Source organism: Mesoplodon bidens (assembly GCF_964165515.1).
Source record: "Mesoplodon bidens genome assembly, chromosome: 8".
Taxonomy (NCBI): Eukaryota; Metazoa; Chordata; class Mammalia; order Artiodactyla; family Ziphiidae; genus Mesoplodon; species Mesoplodon bidens.
The window spans coordinates 45,594,583-45,617,411 of NC_138165.1; the positions used below are offsets into that span (position 1 = coordinate 45,594,583).

General features: G+C 37.2%; 1 protein-coding gene across 4 annotated transcripts in view; it reads right to left on the reverse strand.

Moving 5' to 3' along the window:
• Nucleotides 1-19,505, reverse strand: part of RIF1 (replication timing regulatory factor 1) — a 56,756-nt gene extending 37,251 nt beyond the window's left edge. The window contains exons 1-15 of one of the 4 annotated variants that reach the window (XM_081243146.1): nucleotides 19,456-19,505; nucleotides 18,862-18,976; nucleotides 18,034-18,112; nucleotides 15,697-15,793; nucleotides 14,467-14,594; nucleotides 14,279-14,373; nucleotides 13,216-13,405; nucleotides 11,372-11,464; nucleotides 8,978-9,116; nucleotides 6,611-6,762; nucleotides 3,573-3,690; nucleotides 2,763-2,927; nucleotides 2,163-2,273; nucleotides 1,424-1,486; nucleotides 835-935 (exon numbers count right to left, since the gene is read on the reverse strand). In XM_081243146.1, the coding sequence (XP_081099272.1) occupies nucleotides 835-935; nucleotides 1,424-1,486; nucleotides 2,163-2,273; nucleotides 2,763-2,927; nucleotides 3,573-3,690; nucleotides 6,611-6,762; nucleotides 8,978-9,116; nucleotides 11,372-11,464; nucleotides 13,216-13,405; nucleotides 14,279-14,373; nucleotides 14,467-14,594; nucleotides 15,697-15,793; nucleotides 18,034-18,112; nucleotides 18,862-18,965 (1,635 nt within the window). In that variant the 5' untranslated portion in view covers nucleotides 18,966-18,976; nucleotides 19,456-19,505. The other 3 variants (XM_081243144.1, XM_081243145.1, XM_081243147.1) reach the window with 3 other exon arrangements.
• Between the last annotated feature and the right edge of the window lie 3,324 nt (nucleotides 19,506-22,829).

Genomic DNA, 22,829 nt, shown 5'->3' on the forward strand with positions numbered 1-22,829 from the left:
ATAACATAAGTGAATAACATGACAAAAATAACTTAGTGAAAATAAGCTTTCACGTATTCTCATTTGAACAGACACTAAAGATAATAATTAGCATTTGTTGACACATTTATTTTGTCCCAGCTCCATAATACTCTGCATTTCATTATGAACTACTACTACACCTCTTCTTTATAGAGAGACAAGAGTAGACAGAGTGTCTAAGTTCATGCAGTTAATAGCTGGGCTGAGGTTCAACCTAGTCTGTACCAGAGCCCTTGCTACTAACCACTATCCTCTACTGCCACAGTAGATATGGTTGTCACGGCACATAAAGGAATCACTCAGAATCTACCTACGGGTGTGGTTTGTTCCATCTGCAGTTTATTTTGGGAAACTCACTATTACAAAAAATATATCCAATTCACTTTTCCCCTCTCCACTATGTAGGACATACTTAAAATGCAAAAGCTCTCCAAGATTATTACCAGATATTTTTTTAAATGTACATACTAACAATCAGTGGAGCTCAGCAATCTTGTCACAAAATTAGTGTTCATCCGAGTTTCTTCAGTTCAAGTTTCAGGCCCCTTATCCCATTTTCTCTGTACGGCCTATTATTTTTCCTATCACACTAGAAGATTTCTGTAGTTGCCACTGTCATCATTTACTTTATTAAGAAGGTTTCAAATGACTCTATTTAGTCAATGGAACAGCATTTATTACAGGGCCAAATTGCTGGTAAGTACTTGATATAAAATATCTTCCCAAATCCTGATCTGTGGTAGTACCTTCAATACAAAATTCAATTTCAGAATATGGTTTTAAAATTCCAGCACATATAGGTCTTATACTTACCAGTGTTTTCAATACAGGAAATACTCCTGACTTCACTATGCTTTCCAAAGATTTTAATAGAAGAGTCAAAACTTCAGAACCTGGTCTCTCTTTTTTGTTACCTATCAAAAAGGAAAAGGAGGGGTACAGTTCTAAACATGTACTTTTAGGGGTGAAAATACAGTCTTTTCAGGGGTAAAAATATATACTCAGAGAGCTATTAAAAAGTAATTTTGGGGGGCTTCCCTGGTGGCGCAGTGGTTCAGAGTCTGCCTGCCGATGCAGGGGACACGGGTTCGTGCCCTGGTCTGGGAAGATCCCACATGCCGCGGAGCGGCTAGGCCCGTAAGCCATGGCCGCTGAGCCTGCACGTCCGGAGCCTATGCTCCACAACGGGAGAGGCCACAACGGTGAGAGGCCCGCGTACCGCAAAGAAGAAAAAAAAAAAAAAAAAGTAATTTTTTTGTTTTTTCTTACTAAAGTGCTTTGTTTAAAGGTAAAGTCTGGAAGATAAGATACTTCAAAAAATGATTTTAAAATTAATTTTATATATGAAAGCCAAGCAATTCACTGGGTGCTATAAAAATCTTTTGATCATTATAGTGCTTACCAGATTCAATAACTGACTTCACCAAGCTAACCAGCTCCTTCCAAATAGCATTGACAATTGCATCTGCCAAACAAAATAAAAGGTACTTTAGAATGAAATAAATATGACTACAAAAGCTCTCCCTTTCAAGCTTATACTACAGAAATAAATTGAGCAATACTTAAAAATTTAAAATATAATTCTCCTTGTAATAGTCAACCTTGTAATCAGTTTACAATATACTATTCACCTCATTTTTGTTTAAAGAAAGAAATGTTTTTCAAAAGGACTGTTAACATACTCAGGGTAATTCTTTTTTTCATCGACTGTATTTTCTGTATTGAATACCTTTCACTTTTGAGACAAGGATTAAAGACTGAGAAGGAGACCTGAAAGCCACTAGAAAAAAATTCTCCAACCAGTACAATAGCAAACTATTTAATTTTTAAAACCTGTCATCACTACTTGATAGGCTTTAAAACACAGGAGTTTAGGTGTAGATACTAAAATCACAGAGCCTAGGCCTGAATCACAGCTCCATCACTTACTATGTAACTTTGCACAAGTTATTTACTTCTCAGTACAACACAATCCCTTATATGCAAGATAGGCTAACACAGAAGGTTGCTGTGAGGATTCTATGAATTATATGAAAGCTCCTGCAGCACAATCTGGAAACAGGTGGCACTATATAAATATTTACCATTTTTTCTTTTTAAACACAGGTTTAAATAATAAAAATCTTCTCTTAAATATTTACCAGAAGCATCTTTTCTAACTGCAACAAAGCTATCATGAACAGCAGTGATAAATGTATTTGCATGTTTGGAAAAAAAAGAAGAGCTGCTGATTAACGGATGTTCAAGTCGCTCTAAAAGAGAAAAAAAGACAATTATGCAAAACCAAAGCTTTATGAAATAAATTTCGCAATGTAAAATGTTATGTGGTCTGATATGTTTTCTATGAAAAAGATTTAGGGACTTCCCTGGTGGCGCAGTGGTTAAGAATCTGCCTGCCAATGCAGGGGACACGGGTTTTAGCCCTGGTCCAGGAAGATCCCACATCCCGCAGAGCAAATAAACCCGCGCTCAGCCACAACTACTGAAGCCCGCGCGCCTAGAGCCCGTGCTCTGCAACAATGGAAGCCACCGCAATGAGCAGCCTGCGCACCACAAGGAAGAGTAGCCCCCGCTCGCTGCAACTAGAGAAAACCCGCACATAGCAATGAAGACCCAATGCAGCCAAAAATAAATAAATAAATTTATAAAAAAGAAGATATAGAAAATCTCTTTCCTCACCCCAAAGTACAGTGTTCTGAACTGTGTTAGTAATTGAAATGATTTTTAAAACAATTAAATACCTAAGCTCAGCGTAAGTTTGTTTTGCTTAGCAAAACTCAAGACTTCTGGACCCAACAAAAAATGAAGCAACATTTCAAGCCCCAAAACTTGTATAGAAGGGATTGTGGCCATTCCACCAAAATTTGAACTCAAGTTCATCCGGGGAGCTCCATATGGAGAAGCACCTTTAAACAAACAAACAAAATTGCTAAGTTATGTATGACTAAATTAGTTACCCAAATAAATAGTTTGTTTACTTCATTTCAATGCAATGTACTTTTAAAAGTAAATAATTTGTTTTTCAATAAAAGTTGAAGAGTTTTTGTTTAAAGCCCACAACAGAGTTCCTAATTAAATACTAATCTTACTAGGTTAAGACTAGTGTCACACACAATTTAAATGAATTCTCAGACATTAATCCATACCTTAACATTAATATGCAGGCATTCCTAAAACTTAAAATATAAAAATTTGACTTAGAATAGTTAACGTAAAATATGAACAGCAAATAATTTTCTTTCACTGATATACATACTAAGCCACATTCCTTACATCTGTTAAGATCTGATATTTTTAATTATAACTCTAATATTCTAATTCTGAAACAAATGTAAGAGACTGTAATGCACTTCACATAATGTAGTGGAAAAAAGTTGATCTTATCCAACTACGATAACGCAATGACAGCAGTACACAGTAACACATACAGAAAACAAAACGATTTTGTGATAAGGCAGCCAAAATTATGTGAATTACACGGAGCAAAGACTTGATTCAAAGCCTTTTTGTAAAAATAAAAGAAAAAAACCCCAAGTAGGTCTATCTCTTACCTTTGTGTACAGGGGTCGCAGGATTTAAAGCTGGAGAAGTAGCTACACGAGATGAATTGCCTTGAGGTGAAGCATTAGAATCAATGCTTATTGTGCTTTGAATCAGAGGCACACAGACCTATTGGGGTTTAAAAAGAGAGACAGATGGAGGGAACTGAATCTGTACATATGTATAACTGCCATTTTTTAAAAAAGTCTTGTATAATACAGTTAAATATCCTTAAGAAGCAATCTCAATTGTTTTGATATGTTGAAATTTTATTGGCCTTTTTGATGCACAGGGTAAAAACTGAAATTTGGAAAAGTGAAAATTTTTATTACAAATATATTTGCCCTAAATATGTACTATCTATAAATTTCAACTCTACATTCCAGATGGAAAATTATACACATAAATAGCTTTTACAGCTTTTACAAATAACATCTACATGAGTTTTAATGCTATTGGTAGACAGACCATTTTAAACATTTTAAAAAACACCTTAAGAAAATATGAACTAAGACAACTCCAAGCTTATTTCTAAGATCATTCCAATACCTGTCAAATGTAGCCAATGAGTATGCCAAGGAATGAATGGGTGGGACAACTGGGTGAGATCAGCCTACTAGGAACTTAAAATGGTAGAATTTGAAAAAATTATGACCCAAGTTACAATCAATGCCCAATTTTAATCAGTTCATGCTCTATCAAGTTTAAAAACTTTAATGTATTAATCAATTAAAAATTTAAAGAGAACTTGCTAAAAAAAATCCAAGTATACTTGAGGAAGAACTGATAAATTCAGCAAGGTATGAAGGATATAAGACTGACATACAGAAATCTGTTGCATTTCTTTACACTAACACTGAAATATCAGAAAGGGAAAGTAAAAAAAAAAAAAAACACCTTTTAAAATCACATCAAAAAATGAAGTAAAATACTTGCTGTACACCTGAAACTATCACAACATTGTTAATCAACTATACTCCAATATAAAATAAAAAGTTAAAAAAAAAAACAAAAATTGCTCCCCCCCCTCCTTTTCTCTCTTACTCCTCTTCCTCTTCCTCTGCTATGTGAGGACACAACAAGAAAGCAATCATCTGCAAGCCAAGAAGAGAGCTCTCACCAGAGCCCAACCACACTGGCATCTTGACCCCAGACTTCCAGGCTCTAGAACTTACGCGGGCCTCTCACTGCCGTGGCCTCTCCCGCTGCGGAGCACAGGCTCCAGGCACGCAGGCCCAGCAGCCATGGCTCACGGGCCCAGCCGCTCCGCGGCACGTGGGACCCTCCCGGACCGGGGCACGAACCCGTGTCCCCTGCATCGGCAGGCGGACTCTCAACCACTGCGCCACCAGGGAAGCCCTGAATGTGGATTTTGATGTTTGAATATGTTTTAACCTTGCACGATGTCTATACTAACAATGTATGGGTTGTTTGATAAATAAATACTTAAAAATAAAAAATAAATTAATTAATTTAAAAAAACCCCAAAACTTAGGAATAAACCTGACCAAGGAGGTAAAAGACCTATATGTCAAGAGCTACAAAACATTAATGATGATTTAAAGAAATGGAAAGATATCCCATGCTCTTGGATTGAAAGAACTAATATTGTTAAAGTGGCCATACTACCCAAAGCAATCTACAGATTTAGTGGGATCCCTATTAAATTACCCATGGCATTTTTTACAGAACTAGAATAATCTTAAAATTTATATGGAACCATAAAAGACCTAGAATTGCCAAAGCAATTGTGAGGAAAAAGAACAAAGCAGGAGGCATAACCCTCCCAGACTTCAGACTAATACTACAAAGCTACAAAGTTATCAAAACAGCGTGGTATTGGCACAAAAACAGACATATAGATCAACAGAACAGAATATAGAGTCCAGAAATAAACCCACACTTATGGTCAATTAATCTTTGACAAAAGAGTCAAGAATATACAATGGAGAAAAGATAGTCTCTTCAGCAAGTGGTGTTGGAAAAGTTGGAGAGCCACAGGTAAATCAATGAAGTTACAACACTCCCTCACACCATACACAAAAATAAACTCAAAATAATTTAAAGACTTACATACAAGACATGACACCATAAAACTCCTAGAAGAGAACATAGGCAAAACATTCTCTGATGTAAATTGTAGCAATGTTTTCTTAGGTCAGTCTCCCAAGGCAACAGAAATAAAAGCAAAAATAAACGAATAGGAGCTAATCAAACTTACAAGCTTCTGTACCATAAAGGAAACCATAAACAAAATGAAAAGACAACAAAGAATGGGAGTTTGGGATTAGCAGATGCAAACTATTATATATAGAAAGGATAAACAACAAGGTCCTACTGTATAGCACAAGGAACTATATTCAATATCCTGTACTAAACAATAAAAGAAAATATAAAAAAGAATATATATATGTATATAACTGAATTACTTTGCTGTACACCAGAAACTAATACAACATGTAAATCGACTATACTTCAATAAAAAATAAATCAAAAAGATAAAAGTTATCAGGGCTACCCTTTTTTACTTAAAACAAAAATAAGATTAAGCTTTTATGTTTAAATGCAGCAAGGATATCAAAATCTAAAGGAATCTGTAAAACTCACGTGTAACAATAATGAAAAGCTACAATGGGATTAAATGATTGGTTATCACTATGTAGCCTAGAAAAAGGAGATACAAAAAATTAGAATTGATCCAACTCTGTGTAGCACATGATTTCTATTTCAGTAATGCTGACTCTACTCTCAATTATATTCTAAGTCACATGCAATTCCTTTAAAAAAAAGTCTTTCTTAATGCCTCTAGAGTAAGAATAGATATTTGAGTGTTACTGATTAAAAAGTTAGATGCTCCATTTCAGACGATTGGAGAATATCCTTTGAGGAAAATGAACTCAGGTTCTGTGTCTGGGTGAAAAAATCTTTTACATAACGTGCTCTGCTAACACAGCAAAAACAGCACTGAAAGATTAGATTGGTAAGAATCTAAGAACACATTAATAAAAAAAACCCACATAAAGTATTGTAGTCAACACTTTAATGTTACCTGTTCAAAATTAGCAGGAAGATGAGGTCCTAGTCTCATCAATAAATACCACCAGACTTCTAGTTTTGTCAGCGCTAGGGTTTCTGTTCTCACATGGATAGAACTCAAAGGCTGCATTAACAACTTCAGTCTTTTTGCACTACATAGTATTTCTTAAAAAAAAAAAAAAAATTAGCACCCAGATAAAAACATTAAAGAGGTAAAGATTAAACTTTAAGAATGATAGTATGCAACAGCCTACTATAGCAAGAGAATAGATTAAAAAAAAATTTTTTTTTAATTACCAGCTGTTCCTGTTCTACCCAAAAGTTTCATCTTGACAAACTTTAGTACAATCAGGTCACAATACTTAAGGATTATTTTAAAAAATAATAACTAATATTTATTAGATACTGTGTGTCAGGGGTGATTTTTCCACCAGTCAGCAGTGTCTGCAATATTTTTGGTTACAACTGAGAGGCAGGGATACGGAGACTGCTACTGATATCTAGTGGGCTGCATCCAGGGATGCTGCTAAACTTCCTCTAACACACAGGGCAGTCCTCCACAACAAACTGTCCAGCCTAATATGCTAAAATGTTGAGAAACTCTTTCTAAGCTGCTTTAGTATTCTCATTATCCTCATTTTACAGATTAAAAAATAGAGGCATATTTTTACCTCAAAAAAAGTTGTCATTTAAAAAATTTACTAGTAATTTATTTTATCAAACACTTTAACTGTTGGTGCAATTAATGAGATTTTGGAAATCTAAATATTCATGTAGATTTAGTTCTACTCTACATTAGCGATAATCAGATTGCTTAAATTCCACACAAACACTAAATACACTTCTTTAAACAAAATATTTATACCAGAAGTGTTTACTATATCAGTGACGGGAGGATATATAAAATAATACAGTCTGTGCTCAATCAACTTATCAAAAAGACTTAAAAGGATTGTGAAGCATCTGTCAAGTCATGTATTTGGTGGAATAACATTGATCAATGTTTCTTACAAATATTCTGTCATTCAGCTTTCAATTAACATTTTTATAAGAAGAAAATAAAGTCAGACCACTGTGGAAACAAATCCTAATCCTTTCTGAACTCCTATCTATGAGAGGAGGAGAATACCAACAACTGCTGTGCAATACTCCATTCTCTTTTAGTTACAAGATCTGCTTTCACTCAGAACAGTGATGGGTATCTACTCTTTGACTACTTCATCTAGTTTCCCATTTAGCTATTCTCCCAATGAGATTTTTAAGTGGAACTGTATGTGGCATTTCTGAAATGTTGTTTACGATGGCTGACTCAGCTGCGAAGCTCATTTTTGCCCCTTTTGCCTTCCCCTCCTTCCTGTAGTCTGCAATTAAGGCATACTGAAGATGACAACAGAAAAAGACAGGCATCTGATTCCTTAATGACTTCCTGGATCCATAATATCAGTCATAGACTCTAGCTCTTGACTTATTTCAAATAAGACAGCATTTTATTTATCTTCTTTAAGTCACTCCTATTTTACGCTTTAACACAACTATACATAATTCCACCAGATTTAATCCTGGATACTTCACGCTGAGGTTCATAAACAATAACCAAAAAAAGGTGACATTTCCCATTAAAATCTGTGTCTGGCAATATTTTCAATAAAAGTAGTTGTAGTTAATGCAAATAGTTATTTACAAAACACATTTTAAAAGGGATTAATGGTCTTTGGCAAGGGAAAACATAGGATGAAATCAACATTATTTAGCAGATCTTGTAAACTATCAATTATACCTAAGATTAACTACCCAGTTAAGTAGGTACTCATACTGACCCACTTTTGGGCGAAACACTTTCTCACATATATATATTAAGCACCTCCAGTAGACAATAAAAAGGGTAAGGTACATCAAAAGGAATCACTACTACATATTAATGTTAGCCCACTATCAGGCACTGTTCTAAAGATCCTGAAAAAAAGTTCCTCTGATACTTTGATTCCATAGCAATCAAAATTGTTTGCTATCATCTATTGGCTATGTGACCTTTGATGAACTACTTAATCTTCCGAAAACAGTGATAATGCTTACCATCTAAGGTCTACTGTGATGATTAAATGAGAAGTATGTAAAATGCTCAACTAAGTGCTGGAATTCACTAAGAAAGCCACAAACAGCATCTGTCACTTTGTTCAGTTTTTGAAAGAGTGTAAAATAGACTTTATATCTGTGATTTTCAATAATGCCTGGCCTTTGAATTCTACTTTTAGCTACAAATTTATTCCCCTAAAATAATATTCAATGATAGGTAAATATTCGATATAAAGCCCCCCCCCCAAATCAGAAAAGCTTTTTCGTCTTAAGTCATAAAAAAATCGAATTTTTAAATATTACTTACCTGGATTTAAAGCAAAATTATCTATTAAACTCTTCCAAGCAATAAAAGCTATTTTTTTAATCATGGGTGCTCCACTACGAAATCCCAGTTCTTCTAGCTGTAATAGAGAATTGATGAAACTCCCACTTCGATGCAAGGTCTAAAAAGGAAGAATCATTAAGAAGTTACTTACCTGCCTGAAACAATATATAGGCACTATCATCATTCATTTATCTAACTCACCCAGTGTTAACTATGTAAAATCTAAGGAATTTAAACTTTTTAAAGTACTGAATTTTGTATGCATATTCAAAATTCTACATCACAAAATATAAAGTTCCATGAAATAGGTAATGCATAATACACAACATTTCTAAAACATCAGAGAATATAGAAAGGTGATAAATCCCAAATTTTACTAACATAGTAAAAAAAGTATTCATATGAAAAAATCTGAATATTAAAGAAAAATAAGAAACTCAAACTAATAATCTTTTCAAATACATTTAAACATGCAGGAAAAACAGTTAAGTAAAAGATGGATAAATGACAAGTAAACAATGCATCCCAAGAAAAAAAACACAAAAAGAATGTTAATAGTCATAAGTGACTATAGTCCACACATAATCTGAACAGAAATGTAACAAAAACAACTGGCTTAGAAATTCACAAAAATCCACAAGAAAGCTACTAGAGCCAATAAAATCATTTCAGCAATGTTGCAGAGTACAAGACCAACACAGAAAAATCAGTTGTGGTTCTATACAACAGCAATGAATGATCTAAAAAGGAAATCAGGAAAGCAATTCCATTTACAATAGCACCTAAAAGAATTAAACACTTAGAAATAAATCTAATCAGAGGTGAAAGACTTTTCAACTAAAACCTACAAAGTATTGTTGAAAGAAATTTGAAAAGGCCTAAATAACTGGAAAACCATCCGGTGTTCATGAATAGGAAGATTCAATATCATTAAAATGTCAATACTACCCAAAGCAATCTACAAATTCCACACAATCTCTATCAAAATTCCAAAAGCCTTTTTCACTGAAAAATAAAAGCTGATCCTCAAAAATTCATTATGGAATTGCAAAGAGCCCCAAATAGCCAAAACAACTGTGAAAAAAAAAATTATAAAGTTGGAAGACTCACTTCCTTGACTTCCAAACCTACTGCAACAGTACAGTAATTAAAGCATACGGTAATGACATAAGGAGAAACATAATAGACCAATGGAATAGAGATCCCAAAAATACTCTCACATACACTGTCAACTGATTTTCAACAAGAGTGCAAAGACCATTCAACAAAAAACAGTCTTTTTAACAAATGGTGTTTGGAAAATTGAGTATCCACGTGCAAAAAAATGAAGCTGGACCCTTGCCTTACACCGTATACTAAAATAAACTCGAAATGGATCAAAGATCAAAATTTATGAATTAGCAAATCCAGAGAAAAAGCAGAATGGAGGTGACCAGGGGCTGCAGAGGGAGAGGCAGAGGGAGTCACTGTTTATGTAACATGTATAGTTTTTGTTGGGGATGATGAAAAAGTTCTGGGTGTAGACATTGGTGATGTTTACACAACTGTAAATGCTTTTAATGCCACTGAACTGTATACTTAGGATGGTTATGATAAATACTATGTTATGTTTATTTACCACAATAAAGAAAATCACAACTCCACCCCCTCAAAAAAACCTGGCTTAAAGACAGAACATACAGTTGATTCTCATTATTCACCATAGTTACGTTCTATAAAGTTGCCTTGACACTGTATTAGCAAATACTGAGCCATGGCTTGTAGGGAAAATGCAGGGTTAGGTTCCTGCCAGCCTCTGATCACATTTTCATCAACCATTTGACACACAACCTTGTTTTATGTTTGTTTTGGTTTAAAGACATCTTATTTAATATATATTGTTGATTCACTAACATTGAACTCACAGCAGACAGCACTGTAACTCATGCCTGAACAGTCTATCTAGCACATGTATTTCCCCCCTAAGGCACATCACAGCCTTCCACTGCTTAGCAACCACAGACAGCACTACATTTTGGGGCCATTTAAAACTGAAATCACCAAGAAAAAGCATGAAACGTGAAAAATGTAGATTAAATGGATCATGAAATTGACATTTGTTTAAAGGACATTAAGAATTGAAGCAAAAAGGCAGAACGTAACCTTGCTCAACCTCAGGTGGGAACATGCATGCTGCAGGACTCAAATTTTTTGCCACTACACATGCCTACAACTGACTGCAAAAGCAGCACAAATACTGATGTTGGGTTAATAAATAAATTTTAGTAATTTTCATATACGGCATGCATGAATAATGAGGATCAACTGTACTATGGAAAGTTAAGAAATTAAAGGGTCTGGCATGTAAAAACTGTTCATTAACTGTGTACTTACCTTCCCAAGAAGTTTGACAAACAAAGGCCATAATTTTAACACATAAGTCTCATTTTTACTAATAAATAGCTTCTGGAGTTCCGAAAGTAATTTCTAAAAACCAAAGCAAAAATATTTACCAAAAAGACTCGTGGAAAGAAAAAGAATACACTATTAAATTGATCTTCTCAGCCAAGTAACTTTTCCCAGTAATTTATCAGGAAAACTTTCACATATATAGCAAAGCTGTTAAGAGTTTTACAGTAAATATCCAAGTATAAATACCACTAACATTTTACTATGCTTGTCTTATCACATATCTGGCCATTCTTCCATCCATCAACAGTTTTTTTCCCTACCAATATACTTTACCCTAAAAACTTCAGCTTGCTTATCATTAGAGTTCAAATGATAATGCTTTAACCACTCACTCTAACTTTAAAAATTAATAGCTTCATGGGTAACATATCTGAGAAAATTTAAGTTCAAATTTATTAAGAATTTTATACAGTGGACCCTTGGACAATGTGAATTTTAACTGTGCGTTCTACTTATACTCAGATATTTTTCAGTAGTAAATACTACGGCACTGCACAGTCCGTGGTTGGTCAATCCATGGATGCAGAGGAACCACGATTACAGAGGGCTGACTATGAATTATACAAGGATTAAACTCAAGTTGTTCAAGGGCTGACTGTGTACGCACTGAAGAAATTAATAAATTTATCAATACAAAAACTTACAAAGACACTGGCGTCACTTTTAGACTCCAAACCTTACCATGAGGCATCCTGAATTTTTAAAAATAAACAAAACCACAGGTTTTAGAATCTGGATGTCTCCACCACCTCCTGGATTACTGTAATGTCTCCCAACTAGTCTCCCTGTTCCTACGTAGAGCTTTTTCTCAACGCAAAGTGATCCCTTTAAAACCAAAGTGAGTATGCATATCACTCGTAGACTCAAAAGCTTCAAATATGGTTTTCAATATAACCCAGAGTAAAAACCAAATGCCTTACAATGGCCCCCGAGGTCCTGTGATTTGGCCCTGTTTCTGCTATCTTCTCCTCCTCCTCTCATCCTCATTGCTCTAACCTACTGCCCAGTGTTTGCTGAACACAACCAAGTACTCATATCAGAGCAAGGCCTTTTGCGCTCATGGTTCCTCCTGCCTCAAATGAGCTTACTGCATATTATTCAGGTAGCTAACTCCTATATCGCCTTCAAATCACCTTTCAAATAACCTATTCTTTTTCCTTCCCTGACCACCTCACCCTTCCTCTCCGATGGCACTTTGCATCCAGTCCTTGCTGTTTTCCATTAATGCTCTTTACCAGATATACTATATACTTTATTATCTCTCCCACTAGAAAATAAGCTCCACAGGTTGCTTTTGTTCACTGCTATATACACAGTACCTAAAACAATGTCCAGTATATAACAGGTGCTCAATAAATGTTAGGAGAAAGGTTGAAAAACCTAAAACCTGAGGCAAGTAATAACTTTAGGAAACTGTACACACTAGATGCACTTGTGTGCATTAAATTTGTATCTACTGGGATTATGCTATAACAATCCAGATAGCGATGAATCAGTTAATGTTCTCCCTCTTCCAAAAATGCAATTTCTTGCAATCACCCTTCTTTGGGGATGGGGTAAAATGCCTGGATTGTAATAACACCGAATAGACAGCTCCCTTCCTTACTATAATATAGGATCAGTGTGACTACATTAACTTAAACAATTATTTGTTTTAATTCAAAGAGGAACTTCCAGATCATAGAGCTATTACATCAATATGAGCCCTCAGCTTGGTGCAAAACCTTACAATGCAGTATCCAAAAAATCCTTAAAGTATTACTTACGGTAGTCATAAGCTGCTCTGTGATAGATGCTATTTCTTGTTGTTTCTGAAGTAACAACGGCATTCCCATCTCTAGAGCAGTAGCTCCCCGCAAATGTACCTTTTGGGCTGAATGAACCACTAAAGGTATGACCAATTTTGCCCATCTAATTGACTCTTCTCCCATTTGAACTGGGGCTTGTTCAATTAGCCTGTGTAGAGAAATCAATGACTAAATTAGTTAGACCTCACCTTTCACATCTAAAGTACCAGGAAAATATACAGTACACAAGTACACAGAAATATGCATAGTATGGTCCAACTGTTTTACAATACTATATACACATATATACACACACAAAAATAGATCTAATTTTTAATTGCTAATTTGTAGACTTCCCTATTATTTTAATAAACTTTTCAAATAAGGAGAACGTATCATCTTTCCTTCAGATTAAAAAACTTTAAATACTAATTATTTTTACAGAATTAAATTCAATATTCTTATAGGACAGGACAGCTAGAGAACCATGATACACTGTGAACATCAATCAGGGCATCAGAACACTAAGTAGTTAAAACATATAGCTCAACAACTAAAGAAAACTTTCAAAGAATGAAAAACAAGTTAAGACAAAGCACATCAACAGTTTATGCTGTCAGCACGTCCATTATGAAAAGCAAGGATGTGTAGGAAGAAGATAGGGGATTTTCCTGTTCCCCTCATCTGCTGCTAGGAATTACTTAATGCTTTCCTAAATGCCTGTTTCAGCTCACGTAAAAGTCTGTGTTATTTTTTAAACTCTTGCAAAGCTTTAACAGAGATAATTTTTAAAACCAGAACTGTGTTAGCAGCAGCAGCAGCAGAACCAAGGCTGTATTTTAAAGACTGTCTCAGTAAAAATAAAGAAACCTAGTAATTTATGCACATCTACTTCCTTCTTCCTGCTACTCTTTGACTTTTAGTCTAGAAGACATTTCCTTCTTTTAATGTTTGACTCAAATTCAAGTCCCAAAAGACTACTCCTTAAATTCTAAATTTACTGAAACTGCTCTTCTAAATTCCATAGCATACAAACTCATACCTTATGATGACATTTAATGCTTCATAATCCACAACAGCAGAATGCATCTCTCCTCTATTAAAGACTATTTCTAATGAATCAATTATACTAGATACCTGAAAGACAGAACCAAATAAATACAAATCGAGTAAGTCTGATTTTTTTAACTGGCATGTGGTTAAGAAGACATATACAAAAACTATACTCACTACTTTGCCAACAACTTCAGTGGGAAACGTCTGTTTGGATATCACCCAAAGTGCCCTAGTACGTACATTTTTATCTGAATTCTTAACAATATCATTCAGTTTTGAAAGCAGTTCTTGAATATTTGTCTCTGAAAAATAAGTAGTTTTAATTATGTGGAATCATTTACATCCTTTAAAATCTCTAACAGAAAAATAGAGAAAAATCCTGTTCCCTTCAGTGTCAAAAAGTTAAATGCATATCCAGAGAAAAGGACCAGAGAACCAATGTTGATATCAAACTTCTTCCCAAAACACAAAACTCGGGTCAGAGGGAAGGTATTCTCAGAGAAAACAGATAGTAGCCTCCAAATCAGATATTTTTCAACTAAAATATTTCTATAAGGTCTTATTATTAGGTATGAACATACAAGCCAATTTTTGGCAAGACATTATGAATCCTGTATCTCTGCTCCAAAATGAACAATTCCTACTTTAGATTGCTAACATCTCTATATATAAAAAAAGTGTTAACTTTTTCCTCAGAAAAAAAGATGGTAACAACTTTCTGATATCCTTAATCCCTATTCCTAATTTCCTCTCTCTAAAGATCACCTCCCAGTTTTCCTTTACCATGACAAGCTACTTACAGAACAATAATTAAGATCACAACCCTCCCCTGATATCCATGGGAAACTGGTTCCAGGACCCCCTCTCAGGAATATCAAAATCCAAGAGATGCTCAAGTCCCTTATGCCTTGCACATCCGTGGGTTCTGCATCCAAGGATATAGAGGACCAAGGATGCTTGAAAACTCAGAAAAGCATCAGATCCTGTGCTTCCATTACCACTTTTAGCTCCAAATTATCTCATTTACCACTAGGTGAAAGAACTTTTCAAATTACAGCATGTTCCTTAACACATGCTTGTGTAAAATAAATGACCATCTAACTTCCAAAATTAATTCCATCTAATTATAAACTTCCAAAGCAGGTGTGTTTTTATAAAGGACAAGGTTCAGTTTTCTCAACAATTATTTTTAAATAGGCTTATTTTATTTTCTTTTACAGCAAACTTTATGGTAACAAAGTCAGAACTACATCTAAGGAAAAGAAACCTTCCAACAATGATATAACCTAAACACTCTCAAAAGCAAATCCTAAACTACAGGTTATGAAACTAATAGAGAGGTAACAGTACTTTTAACAGTATCAAACTATAAACTCTAAAAATACTATATCACAATAAATTTACCTGATAATCCAGAGGTAATTTTCGGATTATATAAGCAAAACCCCAAGGCCTGCAGAGCAGCACTACTGAGCTCTGAGTTTTGACTGGCAATGTGAGTCTTCGAAAACAAAATAACATTTGTTACAAACAAGTACAACTGTAAATTAATTTTTAGACAGCAAAAGTTGATTAAAAACAAAATTACATTTTAATCCCAACAATCAACAAATCTTTGAGAGCAGATTAAAAAGGAGTAAGATTGGGCTTCCCAGGTGGCGCAGTGGTTGAGAGTCCGCCTGACGATGCAGGGGACACGGGTTTGTGCCCCGGTCCGGGAAGATCCCACATGCCGCGGAGCAGCTGGGCCCGTGAGCCATGGCCGCTGAGCCTGTGCGTCCGGAGCCTGTGCTCCGCAGCGGGAGAGGCCACAGCAGTGAGAGGTCCGCGTACCGCCAAAAAAATAAAAAGGAGTAAGATCAAGAGGCCATGGATACACCTTGGCAAAGAAAGAGGGAAACTAGGTAGAGATCAGCTAAACAAAGAATATTTTTCTTAAAAGGAAAAGAACATCTCCACACATCTGAAAGCCAAAAAAAAAAAAAAAAAAAAGCCAACAAATGGAAGATGCTGAAGACACTAGACAGGAAACAAAGAGTAGGAGCAAAACCCTTCCACAAAAAGGAAGCAAGACTCAAAGGCAAAAGCTGACGTATTAGCTATGGAGTGGAGCAACACGTCTAACACAGAGAGGGAAGGAGATGGAATGTAACATTTACTAAGTAGCTAAAGTGCTAGGACCTTTAAACATTATCTCAATACTTCACAGACAGGAGAATTTGAGCCCATGACCATCTGGAATTCAAAGCCCAATGCATATTCTATATGTAAAAGTTATAAAATCCCAAACCTGTCAAAGGGAGTCTTGCCATATGCCCCAACCCTACATTTACTTGTAACCCTGCATTTTTGGTACCATTTCCCATTCCAAAGTGATTTATCTTCAAATCCCCCCATTTCTCTGAATCCAATATCCAAGGAATCCTCGACTATCTGCTACTCTTGACAGAGAAGAATGGTAAATGTTAGTAGTCAAATATAAGAACAGACACTTCCTTGGAGCACCCCTTTCATAATTAATCAAACCAAACATACAAAATACTACACCCTGAGATACAGTCTTAAACACTTAAGACGATGAGAGCTACTACTATATCTCCTAGATAGTAGCTAATATGTGTGTGATCAACTTTTGATTTTCCTATCATTAACCACCCACATGCTTCTAAATAATTATTAGGCATTTTAGTTACAAACCCTATTTACAAACAATGCAACTTGACTCAAAACGCATGCAAATTGAGTTTCTGATCCTCCATGCTCTCAAATACCAAATACATTATGCATGTCTTCATCACAACAAATACACTACAAGAATGTGGAAAATGACAATGAAGAAAAATGGGACAATAAATAATACCATTAATATTGTTTATACTATTAACAAGTCCTGACCTACTACACAATAAAGTTCTTGCTTACGTGAACAAAAACCACTGATGACTATAACAGGAATATTTAAGGGTAGGCAAGGTAGTACCCCCAATGCCTCAACATTCGGCCCGAAATCATGGTAAAATGTATAATGAACATCTTGACAGAATAATTCCATTTAAAAGCACAAAAACAGGGTCACAAAAATAAGAACTCAAAGGGACTTCAGAGATTTAGTTCAACCTGTTCATTCTTAAAACAAGGAAATTAAGTTACGTGTTAAGGAAAGTCAAGTCACAAAGGCACAGTGTACTCAAGTGACGACAAGAGCATAGGTCCTCAGTTTGATGTTAAACTACACAACCTCCCTATAAACAAGCAAAGATAAACAAGATAACCATAAGCGGTTTTTTAACTAAGCAAGAGTGGCAAAAACTAAGGGTGAGTGAAGATAAAAAAAAATGAATGTTACCCATACAGTAGACCAATGACAAAACTACAGATTCATTTTATTTAAAAGTACATTGCTACAAAAGGAGAAAAAAAACAGATTAAATAATCTCTGATCACTGCTTTCCTATTAAGAGTGCAAATTTTGGATTCAAGTGGCCACGGCCGACTTTAGGCACATTAAACTAATTTCTTCTGCAAAGTGGGGATTAAAGACTAGCCTCACTGGGACAGGGAGGATTAAGTGAGAGAAAACAAGATAATTAAGATAGCACCTGATACATTGTAAGTCCTCAAATAGTACTATAATAACCCTGCTGTTATTTTATTTTAGACTCAAAGTTTTTGAGTTAATTGGCAAAACCTGTTTTCCTCACAAAGTAAAAACTATTTACTATTTACAACAAAGATACATACCTTTAAAACTCTGAATAGCTGAGGAAGTTTCTTCTCAATTTCTATAATGATTTCTTTTCCATCTTCTCCAGTCATACGACTTCAGAAAAGCAGAAAGAACACAAATTTATGCACATAGCAGACACAAAAATGAACTATGAAATACCTGCATAATCTTTTTAAACATTATGTTAGAACACGGGCGAATTAATTGACCCAGTGCTTAAGATGCTTAAGAACATATAAGAATATAAATGCGAAGAAACCCTCAGAATAACTTGTGCATCCACACTGTACACAGGTTTTGACAGCTTCCCTATGTGAAGAGAGAACAGGGATATCTATCCTTAGTTACAAACTTAGAAACTTACTAAATCTTTATCGTTTTGTACCAGTTGTTACCCTTTCCTTGCAATTTCCAAACTACGTTTAACTAGAAAAACATGGTCTGCAGGGAGGAAAACAAAAAAAACGTGGTAAGTATTTCCACTTAAAAGAGAACTCGGTTTATTGCTCTCTATTAAAAAACCAATTGTGGGTTCCCCCCCCACTGTCCCGAAACACAGGTGGCTCACGATGAAAAACCACTACTCCAGCACGCTCCCTTCCAACCAAACTTTTCTTAACCCTTCGCTTGCAAGACACACGTGCAGGCTTCCTCATTCCAAACTTGCACCTTAAGAGCAGCAGCACCCGCAGCCGGGAACGTCACCTAGCACGCCGCACCCCGGCGTCCCCGCAGCTGCCAAACTTCCAGAATACACAAACTCGCTTCGCGTGCCCCACCCGGACTATCTCCTCCCCAAGACCCGCCAGGGCGCCCCACCCCATACCCCCAGCAGGCCTCACCTGGTCAGAGTCAGGTAAGCGTCGGTCTGCTCTCCATGGGAGGCGGAAGGGTCTTCCAAAGTCTCCAACAGCGGCACGAGGGGGCTGTGTCCCGGGGCCGTCATGTCGGCCCCCCCTTGAGGCCCGGACCGGAAGAGGAGACAATCCAGTGACCGATGGAAACAGCTCCGCGGCGGCCCCGCGTGAGTCCGGGCCCCAGCCCCGCGCGCCCGCACCCGCCCTCCCAGAGCCACCGCGTCCACGCCCCGGGCCCCTGGCGCACAAACCCAAGGTCCTAACCTCCGCCTGCGCGCCGCAACACGCACCCAGGCCCACGCCGCGCTCTGCCCAGGGCCCGCTCCCGCCACCAGTTTCCCGGGCAGCTTTCAACAGCGGGAGGAGACCAGCGCGGCGGCGGGAGAAGCACGGGGAGAGAGGCGTCTCACCGCGAGGGGGCGGAGGTTGCGCCAGGCTGACGGTTCCCCGCCGCCTAGCACTGTGACCCCGATATTCACCCCCCACGTACGAAGATAGGCCTGCGTCCTCTCCGCTGCTGCCCTGCAGCACCCGGACGCTGCCCGACCTCGACTTTCCCGGCTCCCGCTGTTTACTCACGCGTGTGGCCCGCTCCCTCCTAGACCAAGATGGCGGCGGGGGCGGGCCCCGGAGCGCGCGGGAGTAGGACAGGCCTGGTGGGAGAGGCTCGAGCCAATCCAACAGGCAGCGGCGCGCCGAGGTCATCGATCGGCTCCCTTCCCCGCCTGCTGACCCGCCCTACCCCTCAGGTCACCTTGCAGGTGGGGGTGTTTTGGCCCGTATTTAACCCGCGAGGGACTTGAAATTCAAAATGTAAGTGAATCGCCCAAGTTTACCAGACTAAATTTAGTGGGTCTTCAAACTGCAAGTCCAGTACTTCTTGAAGTATTAGCAATAAATCATTTAGCAACAGGAGATAACTGTACTGTGATGTTTAAGAGCTGCGTTTAGATTGGTCTAGATTCCAGCCCTAGTTCCGTGTGACCTTAGCAAGTTAGTCAACCTTTTTATGCCTCAACTTCCTCCTCTGTAAAATAGGGATGATAATAGTACCTACTTCAGGTTCAGGTGAAAGCTAACTGAAAAAAGTTTGGAGAGTCCAGAGGCTCTCAAGTTTTAAGTATACATAACAATGGTCTGGGGATATTCATGATTAAACTGCTGGCTTCTGGGCCCCGCCTTTAGACATTGTGATTCCATAGATTTAGGATCTGCATTCTTTTAATTGGCCTCAGATGTTGAAGGGTGGGACTTGGCTAACAGTTAACACTTGGAGAAACTGCAGTATACCCGTTTTGTTTTTGTTTTTTGTTGTCGTTTGTTTTTCAGAGAACTTTAATGCAGAAAATACACGAAAAGATTTGTATAAAATTTCTGGTGTTTTGAACGAATTGGAAATTGAGTACTCATAGGGAACAAGTTTTCCATCAGTTGTATACGTGTGACTTAATTCATAACAGTGAGTGCGATAACTATTTACTCTATGAAAATCTGATTATGGTTAATACGGAAAGATACAGATTGACTTTGTCCAATTAGATTGGAGGGCACTGGACTTCTAGGCAGATAAAACCTTGCACATCGATACTCCACCTCTCAAAATGCATTTGCCGCCGTGGGCTTAACCCGCGGTGCTAATGAAGCTCGTGGCAAATGACAAGTAAAGCAAGCAAGCGATAACAAAAGTGTTAGAACCAAAATGATGCTGTTATGTTTTTTTCGGTATCTAATGTGCATGACTCTGAGTGAAGACAACAAAGTGAACAGGAACGCTGAATAATCCCCTCCTAAATGGCCTGTAAAAGTCCTTTGAAATTGTCAGAAGAAAATAATACATACAGTATACCCTTAATGAAATAATACAGTATACCCTTAATGAAAGTCAATTCTTACCTTTTTATAGACCTCTGAGCACTTTCCACAGCACACAGAATTGTATCAACTTTAAACCAGGCATTTAAGGCCCAACAGCAACTGGTCCTTCCACTGTGGCCTCACAGGTTCCAGGCACCTGGCTTGAGCCTCTACTTATCCACACACAGTACAACTGCTTATCAACACAGTTCCAGAATTCAGGCTGTGGTTTGCCCACCTCTGTGTTATCTGCATCTAGCAAAATGTCTGCAAAACCAAGCACTCAACACAGAACATGTATCAAATAAAAAGATGAAGGAAGAGAGGGAAGGAGACCTGCAAGTTTTTGTTTTTGTTTTTCCAGAGCTTACCTCTGGAAATTAAAGACTCAAGAAATGGTGAAAAGCTGTGTCTGGGTGAGGTGTAGAGACACTAGAAGTAATGGCAGACACAGCTTTTCAGTTCAGCCTGATAACAAGTTCTTTAACCTTCGGAGGGGAATTTGCTCCTCATTTTCTGGACTTTGGCAAGACAATACTTAAGAAGGTAAAGAGGTTATTAGACAATGAATGAAATACATGGACAGGTTTGCAACATTGCGATTTCAGTATAGTGGAGCTGTTGTGTTGGAAAGTGAGAGAGGATCTTGAAACCCTATTATTTTTTATGGTGGCTACGAGATAAGTGGAAAGAACATTGAGTTTGCCTTTAGACAAGTACCTCCACTCAATCCTTGTGTGCCTTACCCGGCTTTACTCTTCTTTCTAGCACTTATCACAATCTGATATTACATTGTGTATCTATTTTTTATTGTCTGCCTCTCCCCACTGTAATGTAAATTCCTTGTGTATAGGGCCTTTGTTCTATTCATTTTTTTCTAATTTCTCATTTATAAAGAAGAGGTTGGAGTGGTCATCTTGATCCTCTTTCAAATGTGTAGAACAGTGATCTTCCTAAAATGTTATGTAATATTTTATCATTGTCACTCCCATGCCTGAGATTCTTTAGCAGTTCCCATCAATGAGAGGATGAATTTCAAAACTCTTGGCATAACATGCAAGCCTATTATTATTGGGCCACTGCTTCATCTCCAGCCTGACCCCCACTTCAGCCAGGTTCTGAACAGTCTGCCAGGATCTCTAACTTTTCTATGTCTTTGAAGGTCTATGTCGTTCCTTGTGTTTAGAATATTAAGTCAATTTTTCAAGTGTGATAAATGAGTCAACTAAAATCGCACCTTTTAATGAAATCCTTCCCTCATCTACTCTATCCCAATGGAGAATTAAATGTTTCTGCCTCCATGCTGACATAGCGCTTTGTACATAGACCTGTTAAAATGAGTAGCCCATTGATTTGGTTTTATGCGTCTGCAGTGGCAGAGTTGAGGGTTAGCCTGAGGGAAATTAGTTCCAGCCATTGTCTCAATCAGGGCCCCTTCCCTGTTCTTTAGTATTTTCTGATCTAAAGTACTAAGAGATTATAAAGTCTAGACAAATCTCATTCACCACCTAGACCCTTCTCCAGACACCCTTCCAACCAGATTGCTACTCCCAAGCTTCTCTTTTATAGGAATTCTGAAGCCACCACCATGGACCTGCTCCCACAGAGCAATAAATTTGTACTGCCTGACACTCAATGAATATTTTGAGTTAATTTGTTTATTTGTCCATGCATTAATTCATCCATCCTTCCATATATTCACTCAACTAATATCTATCTGCTTTGCCTCTCCCAATCCTATATCTTTGTTTCTCTTCAGAACATCTCCCTCGGGATGAAAAGTTTTGCAACCTCAGTCCCATATTCCTGCCTAATTTCCCCATTCTTGTCTTTAATCACACATTTTTCAACAAAGATCAAGCCTATAATCTCATATCTATCAATGACTCCTTTCTCCTTCTTGCCCCAGTGGTCCTAATAATTCTTCTTACCTCATAATTCTTAGATCTGTCCAACTAGGATCCCAGTTTATAGCCTAAACATATCATTTCAGGATTATAATATTGCTTTTTTTTTTTAACTGTTTTTACTGAGTGCTAGATATATTCCTCACAGTGGTTCTAAGATGAAGTACTTTTCCTGGATTTACAAATAAGCAA